A 15,151-nucleotide genomic window follows, 5' to 3' on the forward strand; every position below is an offset into this window, starting at 1 on the left:
AAGAGCGGACACCACCAAAACAAAGAGCACAAACAAAAGCCTTCCTCCTCCCCACCAAGATTTGAAAGTATCTTGTCCCCTTATTGGTCCTTTGGGCCAGGTGTCAGCTAGGTTACCTAAGCTTCTTAATCCTTTACACGTAAAAGGATTTTGGTGCCTCTGGCCAGGAGGGATTTTATAGTATTGTATACAGGAGGGTTGTTACCCTTCCCTTTATAGTTATGACAAAACTAGTTTCCCTTTGTCTCATTCATTGAAACTAAAAATGGAGCTCTAATAAAGAAACTACTTGTATGGCTCACTTAGGATTAGTGATGGACTGCAGGAACTGATAAGGTTGGGGAAGGGGCTGGCTAATTTGGAGGTTGGTCATTTTCTCTACTTAAAATCCCCCAAAAGTGGGATGTGGTGGAAGCCAAGAATCTTTTACTACCTCCTAGCAAAGGTTTGGAATCATCTAGTGGAACTGTTTTTGGTTTGGCTGTCAGGAAGCAGGGCCTGCAGCAGAGCCAGTCTCCAAGCAACCTAACGACCACAGCTGGCCTGTAGTAGGCTGCCTGTTTGGCTACACTGACTGGTTGGTTAGAAGAGGCAGCAGACCAGCTCTTAAGCCCTGCTGCAGAAGCCCTTCAGCAGTTGCTCAAAATATTTGCCAGTGGCTGTGTTAGCGCCTGTGCTTGCCATGCCTCACTTCAGATAACCTGCTCCTGATTCTTGGCTTCAGTTCCTGATTTCTGACTCTCTTCTCTGGCATCTGGCCTCTGATTCTGTCTTTAACACCGGGCTCCAATTCCTGACTACCAACTCCTGCTCTAAGCACTGAGCCTGACTCCTGCTCTAACCACTCGGTACAACCGCCCATGCCCTGATCACTGACAGGCTGTTTGGTGAATCCAGCATGCTCATGACCTGTGACATTCCTACTTTGATATCAGTAATAGGGCAGGAAGGGATGAAAGCATGGTCTGTCTTAGCAACATTTCAGAATATGTGTGTTTCTGATGTTCAGTTGGTGCTTTGTAGACTGGAGCTAGCATGGATCTTTGTCTTTTCTGTTTTGTTAATGCTAGTGGAGTAATGCTGAGACTGTTGCTGACAGATGTGGTTAATGCCTATGAAAAGGTGGCACTTTCACAGCTGTAAATAGATGTTCAGAGAAGCAGCCTACTTAAAATACTTTCCTCTAACACTGACTTATTTGCAAACTACTGAGTGGTCTCTAATCTCCGTTTGGGGAAGGATAGTGAGATCATGTTGGTTTCGTAACTCCAGTATAATCATGATCTGATATTTCTGACACTTTTGTCTAAATTCTGACTGCCTAATGTCCTGGATTCAGCTCTAGTTAACAGAATTGTTGGTGATTTTATGGTAGACATGAGGGATCTGTCCTTTGAAATCTGTCAACCTCTGATTCAGATGATCACTAGATGTAAGTGAGTAGGCTGTGGTTCCTGATAGTAACAGACAGAATTGTTGTTGATCTCTGATTATACTCATTCTGGGATGAGAGATATCAGAAAGTAGTGATGAGTGCCTTCTTGTTGCCCAAGACTCCCTTTTACAGGCTGCCTTGTTTACTGTTTCAGAGTAGCAGCTGTGTTAGTCTGTATCCTCAAAAAGAACAGGAGTACTTGTGGCACCTTAGAGACTAACAAATTTATTTGAGCATAAACTTTTGTGGGCTACAGCCCGCTTCATCGGATGCATAGACTGGAACATACAGCAAGAAGATATTTATACATACAGAGAACATGAAAAGATGGAAGTAGCCATACCAACTGTAAGAGGCCAATCAATTGAGATGAGCTATCATCAGCAGAAGAAAAAAAACTTTTGAAGTGATAATCGAGATGACCCATAGAAGGTGTGAGGATACTTAACATGGGGAAATAGATTCAATTAGTGTAATGGCCCAACCATTCCCAGTTTCCATTCAGACCTAAGTTAATTGTATCTAATTTGCATATTAAAGTTCAGCAGTCTCTCTTTGGAGTCTGTTTTTGAAGTTTTTTTGTTGTAAAATTGCCACTTTCATGTCTGTCACTGAGTGATTAGAGAGGTTGAAGTGTTCTCCCACTGGTTTTTTAATGTTATGATTCCTGATGTCAGATTTGTGTCCATTTATTCTTTTGCGTAGAGACTGTCCGGTTTGGCCAATGTATATGGCAGAGGGGCATTGCTACCACATGATGGCATATATCACATTGGTAGATGTGCAGGTGAACGAGCCCCGATGACGTGGCTGATGTGATTAGGTCCTATGATGGTGTTACTTGAATAGATATGTGGACAGAGATGGCATCAGGCTTTGTTGCAAGGATAGGTTTCTGGGTTAGTGTTTATGTTGTATGGTGTGCAGTTGCTGGTGAGTATTTGCTTCAGGTTGGGGGTCTGTCTGTAAGCGAGGACTAGTCTGTCTCTCAAGATCTGTGAGAGTGAGGGATCATCTTTCAGGATAGGTTGTAGATCTTTGATGATGCGCTGGAGAGGTTTTAGTTGGGGGCTGAAGATGATGGCTAATAGCGTTCTGTTATTTTCTTTGTTGGGCCTGTCCTGTAGTAGGTGACTTCTGGGTACTCTTCTGGCTCTGTCAATCTGTTTTTTTCAGTTCAGCAGGTGGGTATTATAGTTTTAAGAATGCTTGATAGAGATCTTGTAGGTGTTTCTCTCCCCATGTTAAGTATCCTCACACCTTCTATGGGTCATCTCGATTATCACTTCAAAAGTTTTTTTTTCTCCTGCTGACGATAGCTCATCTCAATTGATTGGCCTCTTACAGTTGGTATGGCTACTTCCACCTTTTCATGTTCTCTGTATATATAAATATCTTCTTGCTGTATGTTCCAGTCTATGCATCCAATGAAGCGGGCTGTAGCCCATGAAATCTTATGCTCAAATAAATGTGTTAGTCTCTAAGGTGCCACAAGTACTCCTGTTCTTTTTGTTTACTGTTGACCTTTTTTGTACTGATCCCTCACTGTCATTCTGACTGGCAGAGACAAGGCAAATGAGGGACTATCTTTTATTGGACCAAATTCTGTTGGTGAGAGAGACAAGCTTTCAAGCCACACAGAGCTCTTCTTCAGGACTGCTGTGTGGCTCAAAAGCTTGTCTCTCTCACCAACAGACATTGGTCCAATAAAAGATATTACCTCATCCACCTTGTCTCTCTACTATCCTGGGACTGACATAATTACAACTACACTGTATTCTGACTGGCAGGCATTTTTCTTTAGATGAAAGACAACTAACTAAGTTGACCCATATAAGATTGAAATGGTGTACCAGGGATAAGCAACTGAGATAAGCAATTTTAAGGTATGTGTGAATGTGCTCTCTTTTGTCCATGGTTGGCCTATGGCAACTACAGAATTTTAGATTTAAAATAATTGCTATTTGACCCAAAAGTCCATGTTGCAATAGTATCCAAAATGTCTATGCAAAATTTCAAGATCTGTAGAATCCAGTGCAGGACTCGAGTTATGAGTGCATTTCAGACACCCAATCTTCTTCTTTCCCTGGAAGTTCTCCCCACTACAGACCTTCACAGTTATTCTTACTTTTGCTGTCTCCATAATAGATTGTTGTAATTTGTTCCAAATGAGATTTATATGAAATTGATTTGGAAGCTGCAGCCGTTGCAGAATGGGTTTGTCCATCTGCTCATTGCTATAAGAGTGAGGGAGTCTTCAGTGTTGATTTTTTGCAGTTTGCATTGACTGTTGATGTACAAACAAGTTAATTTCAGTTTTAATCTTTCAGTCTTAATCTACATCTAATATATGTGAACAAGAAAGTGTTGTTGAGGTAGAGCAGGCTCTCCTTACATTCTGACCTGATGTTTGATCTGGAAATGACCAAGGAACAGGTCCTTTTTGGTTCAGTAAGTCTGCTGGAGTTCAGCTATAACTATCTTCAAGGTGCTGCATGAGGTCTCCTTGTTCAGCTCAACTTCCCTTTTAACAACTTCTTCTCTTTTTACGATGGTGGTATTAAAAAGTCACCATTTTTCATCAATTGCTCCATTCTGATTTGAGAAACGCATGTTTTCCATTGTACTGATAATAATATGAAATTGTAATACAAGTTGGCAAATATTTTCTAATAATAACCTGTGTAGCTTCTCCTTTCAGGATTATTTGCTTTTGCACTCCCTCTGCCTCCCCTCCTTTTTTTTTTTTTTTACTCCAGTGGTCATATATAAGAGAAATTTATATGTGAACTCACTGTGGGAAACGGTCCAATTAGGGCACCATTTTGGAATTTCTCAGCCTGCTGGCCATTGTCAGCCTGTCTTAGATTGGAAGATACTGGTCAAAACTGGAAAATATAACTTAAGAAAAGAAATACCTAGTATATTTAAAACTTAACATTATTTCAACTGATAATATTCAATGTCAATTGCTGTTCATATTGTTTTAACTAATATAGGTCCCACCATGCCCAGAAGCTATTTTTCCTTGGAGATAAATCTGACCTCTTCTAAATTGCTGTATAAAATACAAATGCAGTACACAATATTTGTTTATGAAATTCATGTATTATTTCTTTAGGCTTCTGATTTACAGGATTCTTAGTGTGCTGTTACGGTTTTATCTCTGGGTTACCAATTTGAACTTTGTCCAGGTTAATAGTGACTGAGAGTTGTCTAATGACTGATCAAAGACCTACATGAAATGAATTGGTTTCAGTTCAATACCTAGTGAATATGGCTCTAAATCACAAAAAATCCTCATCACAGTTAATTGGCACCATTTGGGAGTATTCTCAGAAGAGATGTGTCCTGTATTGAATGGGTATAGAGAATGTACCCTCTCTCATTCTGGAAACCATAGTGATGGGTGCAGTATGAAAACTCAAATAAGAGTCACAGATTGTATCTACTTTCATATTGGGCTTCATATAATGTTTCACATTGGCATTTTAAAGGGATATACTCAAATGAGAAAATTCAATCTATAATTTTAAAACATTTATAATGATATAAATAAGTTGACCATATTTTCAGAATACGGAGTGCTTTTGTGGCACCATTTTTATGGTCACAAAATAGCCATACAAAAGTACACTCTTTTAATTGTGTGTTGGGGTTACTACTGTTTGCTTTTGACTCACAAGCATATTTTTCAGTTTGGTGGATTTTTTCCCAGTACCCTAATGCACTGAATGAATTTAGCTTGAAACATGGAATATTCACTTTGGGTAAAAGAACAGCTTTGTTAGTGTTTGCGCTCATTCAACTTTCCCGTTCACTCCAAACACTGTTCTTCACAGTAAACACTTATTCCATGGGACTGTTTGTTTCTAGTAAACACAGAACAAATTTTCCTCATCATAACAGTATGTCTTCAACATACATATTGTAGTTATTAAAAAAAATATGATTGATGAAATGGAAAAGTGGAATACTGAAAGAAGTTCTGAGACACCAGCACATCATGTGGAAACTTGGGACTATCCCATTAAAGGCAGGACATCTATAAAGGTGACAGTTCATATCATTTGTAAAGAATAATAATAAGAAACACAGTCTTGCTCATAAAAGTTTAGTTTGGTGTTATTCCCCTGTAAAAGCTATAATAATCCATTGCTCTCACGTAATACAGTACTACAACAAACTAATATTGGTACTATTAGACGCTCTCTTGTTACAAAGTGCAATGGTTTAACGTAAAAGTAGAGATGGTTTTTAAAGACTCAGAGTTTGGTTAATGCAGAGTTGGAGACTGCAGTTCCCCTTGTTCTCATAATGTAACCAACACAGAGCTGTATACTGTATACCAAAACTGTATTAAATATGTTAAATAAACTTTAATAGTAATGATAATGAGCAACTGCTACAAGTGTTGCATCTCTTTGGTAGGAAAAGAAAACTAAATAAGAAATTTCTGAACTACTTCTGTGCATGGAAATAATTGAAATATGTATTTATTGCTGTTGTTAAATATTGCTAGATTTGGAAAGCAACACTATCTCTGCTAACCAAGATTGATTTTGATTTTAATATAATCATATAGGTTTAGCTGAATGTTTTATGTTCCATCTGAGTCTGTATAAATAGCTTAATGAAAATGTGAATGCAGCTTAGAGAAACTGATTCCTGCTGTGTGCGGCAACCCACAAAAGGGCAAAAAAATTCTATAGCAACTGTTGTTAAAAGGACAGATATCTTGTATGGGCATAGATTGTTTGGTCTGAGTATTAGCTGTCTACTTTTCAATATAGAATCCCTACTGGGTTTTGATCGAACTTGCTTTGAAAGTACATTGTAGATCAATACTAAAAGGGCTAATGGACTGTGTGCTAGTTAAATATCAGTGAAACATTCCTCCAAAACTCAAAGTTTCTGAATTTATTCAATAGTATTTGTAAAAATAAATCTGTTAGAAATGTGTAGTTCATATCAGGAAACTGATATAAATATTTTTATTCATATTTAGTAATTCATTCTACTTTTTGAAGTAAAGCATTTCAGAATCCTTTTATAATTACAGTATTTCAGGGTTATTCTTTATGCAATCTTATGTTAATCAAAATATTTTACCCGATAAAATACAAGACATAAGGGCTTGAATAACTCTGTGGTGTGAGTTAAATTGCTACATGGAGTTTCAGAAGTAGAAGTGAAAAAAATTGCACTGATTTGAAAAATTCTGCTGGTTCTAAAGGAATTCTTATTCTGTATGTTTGATCTCCTGAGTAGAATCTTTCAAACTGGTGAAACTTTTAAAGCAAGCCTGTTTTAAAGAGGTGAGAATAACAATACATTAATGTATTCTTAAAGGCTTTTGTTTTTCAGTATAAACTGTTTATGGATCTAAATAAAATTACATTTAACATGCAGTTTTTCTGCTTGTGAATCTGAGTTGCACTGCAAAGGGAGTGCAGATAGACCAGTGCTTACTGGAAATATGATGTCCCCTTGGATGCTAGAAAAAGCCCGCTGGGGAACAACCCTCTCTATGCTTTAAAAATATGTATGAAGCATCCTCCCCAACAAGGTCATCACATCACAAAGGTATGACAGTACCACAGAGCTGACATCTCTTAGGCTGCTAATGCTTTTGCTATTACTAGCCACTCCTCCACCAATGCTTTACACTTCCTCTTATACTGGGACCTAGCCTCTCCTATATGGATGCACTGGAAGGGAACAATTCATTTGTGCTCACTTCCTCTCTTCAGTACTCTTACACATTGGGGACATAGTTTAGTCCTTACATTTTCAAAACAAAATATTTGAAAATAATTTTCATAGTTATTTACCTGTTGTGTCCTGAGTTTGAGGTTTTATGGTATTTCCCTGGCATATGTTGGTAGCACCAGAAGGGATGGCTGTTCTCTACATGGAGCTTTAGATGCTTTTTTTATTTATAAAATATGCCTCTTTGACATTTCTAGGTGCATGTACATATTAAAGAGTAATCATTACAAGCTGACTCAATGTCTCTAAAAGAATCAACAACTTTCCACTCCCAAAAGTGTGCCACAGGTCACTTTCTCAGGTAAAGGCCTATGTAAGGAGGTGAACCTTGCAGTGTACTTGTGATGTATTGAACAAATGGGAGAAGTAAATTCCAGATGAGAGATGCTCTCTGAAAGACGTCATGCTTCCAGTTTGCAGCCATTTAAATCTGAGGATTCAGGTTAAGCATTTCTGCTATCTCAGCTGTTGTGATCTTTTTTGACAAATCTGCTGAACAAAGAAAGGTTCTGTGGAATTGAGGGGCTGGTTGATGATGAGTTGGTCAGAGAGGCAGATGATCTGGGACACCTGGGGGAAGGGTGACATTTTGAAGATACTTGGTAGATTGCTTATTCAGATCCAATATGTACTACAGCCTAGCAGCTAAGGCAACTTAAATTGTTTGCCCTGAGACACGGTATAGCTGGTGAGCTACCAAGTACTGCATTGAAAAGGGATTGTGCACCACAGCTTTCCGTCCACCCCAGGAAGAAGGGAGGATTGTACTATAAAAATTAAGCATGTACTTTAGTGCTGTGCTGAACAGGGATGAATTTAACCATGTTCTTATGTGCTTTGATGAACTGGAGCCTAAGGCATCCAAGATCTAGTCTTTGAAAAATCAATATGGAAGGGAGCGCTTGAAAATATCAAAACAGGGTTTTAAAATGACATGTCAGTGGCTTTAATATAACTCTTTAGATAATACTCTTACCATTTACAAATAAATATAACATAAAGATCATTTGAAGATGATTTAAGGATACTTTTGGACAAACTCAGTAATGTGCTGACAGATCACATGAGGGAAACTCATTCTCTCAATCCTTAAGCATTGAACTACATTCTAAACTAGAATTTAGGAGGATTTGTGTAAAGCAGCACCTAAGGTTGCCAGAGTTAATAGGAGTAGGAGCAGGAGGAGGCAGTGATCATTGGCATAAATATGTTTGTCTTCAAAGTGGCCTGCAGTTTGTGTCTGAAACGCTCCTCTGTTTCATTATTGTAAGGATCCACATAAGGGATGTCTTTGATCCTTTTTCTTCCCAATGCCAGAAAAATCTTTTACCCTATTCTGGGCTTTTACTATGTGTAGAAGTCTGTGGTAGTAAAATGTTCTATTAGCTGAGTCAGGTGTGTATTCTAATATTTTATGCAGGACCTCAAATTGTCTGCCTTACCTAAATCTGGAAGAAACTCCTCCAACCTGGTGTATTTTTTTTTTATTTTATTTTTTTATTTTTAACCATGAAGGCATATGCTCTTGACGGGTAGGTCCTTTGCCTGCATGACAATACTCCCTGCAGGATATCTCTCTGAATCATTATCATGGAAATAATATGCAGACTATACATTGATGTATTAAAATATTTAAAACCTTCTCTATGCTAGTGGAGTTTATGGAAATTAAACAGTTACCAGAATAATATAATTTAGGGGAGTCTTCCTCCTGTAATTAGATATGGTCACTATACAGTAGAGATAGATACTCTTTTATGCAATTAAGGGATAACACAGGAGTTACAATGTAATTTTACTGTTTCCAGTTACTTTGATTAGCATCTATTAGCTTGCAGTAAATACTGTATATATTTACCTTGTCTCATCACTCTGTTTTTGACATGTCTACTCAGTATTCTTCATATTATTCTTACCTTCTTTTCCAAAGGCCACACAATTTACTGCATTAACAATTCATCTGACCTCTTTTAAACGTGTTGTATGACTATGTAATGACTCCCAGAAAAGACAGGAGGAGTCTTTAATTTGACAGTGAAATTGATGAAAGAAAATAGTTATGTTTTCTTAATTATTTCCTGCTTAATCAAATTAGCTGCACACACATTAATGTTATATTTAGCACAACAAATAGACAAATAATCTGGTGATAATCATAACATGTTGGTGTCTAGGCAGAATTTCTGCTTGCTTCTGCCATTGGTTTAAGTGCAGTTAAATCAGAGTAATGTTGTACAGTAGTTAAGATTCATAACTCAAGATGAGCACTGTCACCATCAAAATGTACTTTGGTGAAAACTTTAAAGATATCTACATTTTTGTCTTCAATGTTTTGTTACACTGTCTCTGCCTACTTTCCTTTTGAATTCAATAAATACCTCTTTGATTGATGGGCAGTAACTGTACGTGCTAACTTTTAAGGGGGAAAATTGATGAAGGAGAATTTTAAATGTGCCAATACTGGTTATAGCTAGGAGTACCTTCTAACTCGCTCTGTTTAAATTTAGGGAGAGCCTATCACTTTCTGTGAGGACAGTTTTGTGAAGCATCGTTCCAGTACGACCAAACAGTTCCTGGAAACTGCAGTGAATCTTCAACTTTTTAAACAGGTATGACACGCCAATTGACCTTGTGATCTAACAGTTTCCTTTTAACAGATATCAGATATATATGTTCTCCTCTCTGCCTCTGTAGCCTGCTAGCATTTGAAAGCTCTCAAGAAGACCATTTTGAGAGGAAATATAGGAGAGAGGAGGAATGGCAAATGTTTAACTCCAATGAGTGTGGAAAAAATCTTCCCAATCCTATTGTATCTCAACACAGGCACAGACACAGTCCCCACTTTTATCTCAAAATGACTGTCTGTGTTTGCTTCTGGAGCGAATCAAGAACTCTCTTGAAAAGGAAAAAGCAAGGCGCTCCATGCTTTAGAATCTGAACTTTTCAGCCTCTTCAGTATAGTCAGGCTCTATTGGTCAAGAGACAGAGGATGAAAGCACTTTGTTAGTCAGAGATTGTGTCTGTTTTAAGTACTGGATCCAAACTGTACTTGCTTCTTTGATTGGTAGAATCCACTAACTGTGCGTACACAGAATGTTTCAAAATCAAGACCTCTGCCAAACAAATAAATTAATAGTTTCATGAAAATTCCTCCATATTGAGGTTGGTTGAGCACAAAACAACAGTTCCTATGGAGGATTTACAGCTCAGTAATAACTATTGTAGTATTAACACAACATGGCTTCAACAAGATCCATTATACACTTTTTTTATGCTATTATCTCCTGGCTTTTCTTTTTGTCTTCCCTTCGATTCCCTTATGTAATTTAGTTGTTTGAAAGAGGGTCAAGAGACTAACCATAAACTTGTAGACCAGTAAGCTTATCTTTGTTTGTGGGCAAATCTGAGAAAACATCTTAAGGGATAAAGTGGGAAAACTTCTAGAAAAAACATGGTTTGATTGAAGATAGCCTGAATGAATTCAGGCAGGGGAGTGAATGCTTAACTAATCTGCTAGTGTTCTTTGAAGATATACTACCATAATAGATAAGGAAAATTCATTGGATGTAGAATACTTTGATTTTCAAGAAGCATTTGACAAGTTTCTGTATCAGAAATTAATAGCTAAGGTAGAGATTTATGGAATACAAGGATGCTAGCTTGTAGTAGTCATAGATAGACACTTTTCTAATTGGACAAAATTATGGAAATACCTACAAATAAGTAACATAAATACAGACTTTAAAAATAATAGCATAATAGAGTACTCCAGGGATCAACTCTTAGAATCCAATTTATTTTATTTTACTGTATTATATGTGCAGGGGAAAGGTTTCATTTATATGAAGTATTAAAAGAGGTATTTTAAACATTTATAAGTGTTCAGCAGATTAAGATTGGTGGCAGAGAAAGTACTATAACATGGAAACATCATTATTTTTATTGCTGTGATCCAATGTTACATGTTTCTGAATATGTTCAGCTATCAGGGATATTTATCAATAGAAAGCTATTGCACATGCTGAAGAGTCTGAATTATGATATGAGTATTGTGGCCAGATCTTCAGATGGAGTAAATTAGAGTAGTTCCACTGAAGTTATTAGAGCTATGTCAGTTTACATCTAGCTGTTCAATTGTAATTTATATTTCACTTAACAATTTTATTATTTTTTCTAATGTTTCTTCATGCCAAGGGAAGTAATATACCTTTGAAGATGAGAATATATTAAAATTATTATATTTTAAATGTTTTTAATAGCTAATATGTTGCCTTTCCCTTAGTTATGATCTGCTGTGTTTCCTCCTGCTTCTCTAATTAATCCACAGCCCAGCTGCCTCATCTCCAGCAGTTCCCCACTGACAACTGGGCTGCTTTCAAGGTTGTTTGTGTTTTCAAAGGCTAACATGAGTTTACTGGTTCCTGATACTGAGCATTCTTTTTAGCAGAAAATAATTCTTGAAAGCAGCCTAGACACCTAGGCTGGACTGCCTGGAGGTATTTGAACTGCATTTTTTTTGCTGCATATAAGCTTTGTCTGCCAGTTTCAGAAGTGCTGCCCTGGCACTTATTCTGTTTTCGTTTTTGCAACGGAGGTCCATTCTTACCACCAAACTCTGCAACACTTTGCAATGGATGCAGTACTTTCAATGGTGGGTTTGCACCAGGGAATAGCTAAATCAAGAACCATTACATGACTATTCTGATAGTTGACCTAAATTATCTGTAGCTCTTTATTTTCCAGGACAAACACTTGTCTTCATTGTCTGTTGTTTACTTTATTATGTATTTAACCAAACTTATTCTATATCCCACATGCTATTTGAATAATAATATGAATTATTAAGCTTTATAATAGAAATTTAATATCAAAGATGGCCTGGCCACTGTTGAGAGCAGTGGTTGTGAAGTGTGTTTTTCAAGATCTCTGAGATTGGTCAGGGAAGAAGCTATAGACTGAAATGTTGCACCTAACACCTCTGCTATCTTTTGTTGTAAATAGTTTATTTCTTTTGTTTAGCACATAACAGTGTCTCAGATACTAAAGTTACTTCATATCAAAAGTGCATCAGAACATTGTGTTACCACAGTGGATAACTTCGCAAATGCTGACATTTAACTAGTAGTCTGTAAACAAATTCAAGACATACCTATATTTGTTTTGTGGAAAAGAAAAAGAAGAAGGGGGAGTAAAAAAAGAAGCCCTTGGAATTAAGTAAACCAAAAAGGGCAAGCATTCTGGGTTTAGATGCCTTGTTTCTTTTCGTAAAGCTTCTTAGATTATTAATGTATTGACTGCTTTGACTCTAAGAAGTGACCATGTACAAATTTAACATCCTTACTCAGCAAATCTGCTCCTTGGGTATGTCCAGAGTCAGATCTTTTCACTTTAGTGACAAAAACATTTTTTTATTACTAGTTTTTCCTCCTGTTGGCCTTGCATTTGTTGGAGAGGCAGTTGGATCATTTCATCATCAAAGATGTTAACTACGTGCCAATTATAGGGCAAACTTCTACTCACAGACACATTTTCACTACTCTATTGACGTCAATGGGGTAGGATTGGTGTAACGGAGGGCAGGCTTTGACTGACATATTCTTTGTTATTCATGATGATGCATTAGCCACAAAGAACACAGATTTCAAATCGAAGGATAAAATTTCATAGGTGGAAATTAGACTGTCTGCTTAAAAACTGGTATTTTCAAGACAAAAATACATTAAGCTCGATTAGGGTACACATTACAGGAGTCTTGTAATGATCCTCAAATCAAGCATAAATAAATCCTGGAAATTCAGAGTTCAGGTTAAATTTAAAAGAAATCTAACCATCTTCACTATGCCCTGAAGTGACACTATGCAGTAAGAATACAATTATGATTTATGCATATTAGGGTTTGTGGTCCCAGATCAGATTCAGTTTATTTTTAATGACACACTAGACTGTTTTTCATGGTGTCAGCAGGGGACTGCTGCCTTCGTAACAGGAATCATTAAAGTCCTCTCCATTATATAATTTTTAGTAGAATCTGGCCCTCCTCCTGCTATACTTCCCCATTGACATGGCAATATTTTAACTAAAAGCATTTTTATATGGAACAGGGTTCATAGCCTTGAGGGCATTTGGTGCCCTTTTTTATAACCCATTTGCAGACTAGAGTTTTAGAGTATCCCTCAGCCCTGATCAAAAGTTTTTGTGTTTAAAACCAAGATAGCTTTATTCTTTAGTTCTAAGAGGAGATTTAATTTCAATAGATAAAGCTTTGTGCCTGAGAAGAAGTCATATTTTAAATAAATAACTCAGATCTGCTGATTTTTTTCTTCAGGCTCAAGAGCTTGTATTTCCTTAGATTTGATGGCTGTGTTACTCCTTTCGCTACTACTGCTTTCCTTCAGCCTTTCGGGATGGCTTATTAATATATGGGATCTATACCCCGGCTTTTTGTCCAGTCCTAAGAAGGCTCTCCTTTTCTTAGGATGTAATAATATTGGTGTTGTTAAACCTCATGCTAGAAGTCTGAAGTTTAGCTACTGCTTGTTCCCCACTTCAAACACCAGCTAGAAGTAGTTGTATTTTGGACCTTAAATATTTTTGATGGGTGTCCAGTGAAAATAATAACTCAGTCATAAGGAATATCTGGACCAGCATGGAAATTTTCTAAGGTACATACTGTTAACTATAAATTCCTATATAACATACTGGCATTTTTGCTCACTGCACTCTGCATTGCTCCAGTTCTTCCCACTGCTTATATCTTTTTCATTCTTTCTACAAACATCCAGCTGGTTTGGCAAGTTGCCTGAATTGTGAGACCTTTGCCTGAGCACTCAGACGCATTTCTTTAGTGTGTTGGTGTTTATTGTTTTGGGGCTCCAATGTACATTTTCCTTTCTCGTTGCATCAGCAGCCACTTAGTGTTTCCAGCATACTTTTTCTTTTTATGTACCCCATCTTCAAAGGAGGAAAGAGCCCTGCTCTGCAGCTTCAAGCCATGCAGCAGAACTATGTTCATTATAGACAACCATACTCTTTGCACTGTGCCTAAAAATCAACCCTAGTGTACAAATGTTATATTTGCATTCAGATATCACCCTATGTGATAAGGAAGCACAGGGATCACTTCTCAAGCCTCTTGGAACATCCCAGGAAAACACCTGTAAGTCTAGCACAGAATAACCTGGCTAGAGCATTCAAAGTGTAAACCCTTGAAAGAAAAAGCTTGCTCAGCCAAGACCAGTGAGCATCAGGAGCTCAGTGCTAGAACCCTCCCTAACGACTCCAGCAAAGGCAGTGTGAATACTATATGAAGTTCTGTTGGTGCTCCAGGCCCCCACTTCACTACACAATTCTAGCTGCTTGAGTCAGAGCAGGCAGAAGTTCAGGGTGATAAGGACGACTATCTGGACTCAGATACATATCCACTATGAAGGGGCACCAAGACAGCAACTTCATGAGAAATGAAACTGTTTCCTCCAGTTTTTGCAGAAGCTGTTACAACCTTGCCCATTTTTTCTTATGAGTCACTCCTCAAGCTTCCACCTCCTCGAAAGTGAGAATACTCACAGATTATATCTACAGAGAAGCAGAAATTACGTACCTGTAATTCTGCTTCCCTGAAGATACAATTTACGCCAGGATTTTCATTCATTCGCCCATGTCACTTCAGAGGGTGGAAATTATTTTCTATAAGGGATTTCTTTCTCTTACTTGATTGGGTTTTTTTCCTCTGAAGCATACTTTTAGATTGTGTTACCTAATTTTGAATTGACTTATCATGGGAGCTTTGTCTTCTGCACAACCCAATGAATTGGCTGGCATCACCTGTTCGCTACAAAATCCCACAAAGGAATTGGCTCATATTGTATCCTCAAAGGGCAAAATTCTTTAAGAACTCTGGAAATCCTAATATTCTTTTACTAAGGAGCTGAGACCCAAAGGAAGAAT

General features: G+C 37.5%; 1 protein-coding gene across 2 annotated transcripts in view; it reads left to right on the forward strand.

The window, feature by feature from the left end:
• DENND1B (DENN domain containing 1B) overlaps positions 1-15,151 on the forward strand; it is a 268,816-nt gene that overhangs the window by 210,087 nt on the left and 43,578 nt on the right. For both annotated transcript variants that reach the window (XM_045028045.1, XM_045028046.1), the window contains one exon: positions 9,715-9,816. In XM_045028045.1, coding sequence (XP_044883980.1) covers positions 9,715-9,816 — 102 coding nt within the window. The remainder of the gene's footprint in view (positions 1-9,714; positions 9,817-15,151) is intronic.

This window comes from Mauremys mutica, chromosome 8 (assembly GCF_020497125.1).
Source record: "Mauremys mutica isolate MM-2020 ecotype Southern chromosome 8, ASM2049712v1, whole genome shotgun sequence".
Classification (NCBI taxonomy): Eukaryota; Metazoa; Chordata; order Testudines; family Geoemydidae; genus Mauremys; species Mauremys mutica.